This window comes from Sinocyclocheilus grahami, unplaced genomic scaffold (genome assembly GCF_001515645.1).
Source record: "Sinocyclocheilus grahami isolate Dianchi unplaced genomic scaffold, SAMN03320097.WGS_v1.1 scaffold5120.1, whole genome shotgun sequence".
In the NCBI taxonomy this organism is placed as follows: domain Eukaryota; kingdom Metazoa; phylum Chordata; class Actinopteri; order Cypriniformes; family Cyprinidae; genus Sinocyclocheilus; species Sinocyclocheilus grahami.
In genome coordinates, this window is record NW_015509891.1 from 2422 (window position 1) to 3409 (window position 988).

The following is a 988-nucleotide window of genomic DNA, read 5'->3' on the forward strand; positions in this document are numbered from 1 at the left end:
GCATCAGACAGCAGAACTCAATGAAGAAACACAGTCTGTCATTGAAAGGTTTGGAGGACGACATCATTTCTTTGGTCCCAAAATACAAGTGTCCACATTGATGGAGAACATCGAGCAGATGCTGGAAGAAAACAGAGGAGAGGTTTTCTCTACAGAGACATTTCTGGAGGCGCAGATGAAAAAACTGATGAAATATGAAGAGATGAAGAAGAAAATTCATTCATATGAGAAACATTTACTGTCACAATGTAATGAGCAGAAAATCAGTCTTGAACTACAGAGCATGAAAAAAAAGTTTTGACATTGAATTATTCAATTTGAACTCTACAGTAGAGTTTGATTTTATATTACATTTGTATTTTAAACAGAAGAACTGCAAAATTTAACATGCTTAAGCTTAAAAATTCAAAATTCCATTTAAAAATTCAAACGTCCAATACTTTGATTGTACAAAAATTAAGCTTTAGCGTTAGTTCTGGCAGGTCACGTGAGTCAAGCTTGCATCAGCTGATCACATCTCCCTATAGGAATACGACACCTATCGCGGCATTCCTATATAAGCTGTATTCAGTATTATTCATCAGCTTTTCAGCTTGCTCCGGAGCAAATTAAGCATCGCTGCTCGCAAATCAAACTGTTATAGCGTGTTTCAGAACATCTGAAATCCACATCTAAGATAAGTGAATGCTGTTTGATATCGCTGTGTATATTACCTGGTCTGCTAATTGAAAAAAGCATATTTGCAGCAGCATTTACGCATCTGTGTTCATACAGCTGGAGCAACACGTAGTCTAGAGCATGTAATCGCTCTGAGGACACGCCGATAGTTAAGGCCATGAGAACAAGTTTAAATGAAACACGCATTCTCGTGTATGCGTTTCAACTGGGGCTCGCTGTATTCAGCGGCATAATCTCAATGTTACGGTTGTTTATTTCTAAGGTTGATGTTTCATTAGCTGTGTGAGTGTGCGGTCAGAAGCACGCGTTT

At 38.2% G+C, this 988-nt stretch overlaps 1 protein-coding gene across 1 annotated transcript in view; it reads left to right on the forward strand.

Moving 5' to 3' along the window:
• Positions 1-988, forward strand: part of LOC107577101 (uncharacterized) — a gene marked incomplete at its 5' end in the record, with an annotated part of 12744 nt that overhangs the window by 1526 nt on the left and 10230 nt on the right. The window contains one exon of the mRNA XM_016263211.1: positions 8-142. Within this exon, the coding sequence (XP_016118697.1) occupies positions 8-142 (135 nt within the window). The remainder of the gene's footprint in view (positions 1-7; positions 143-988) is intronic.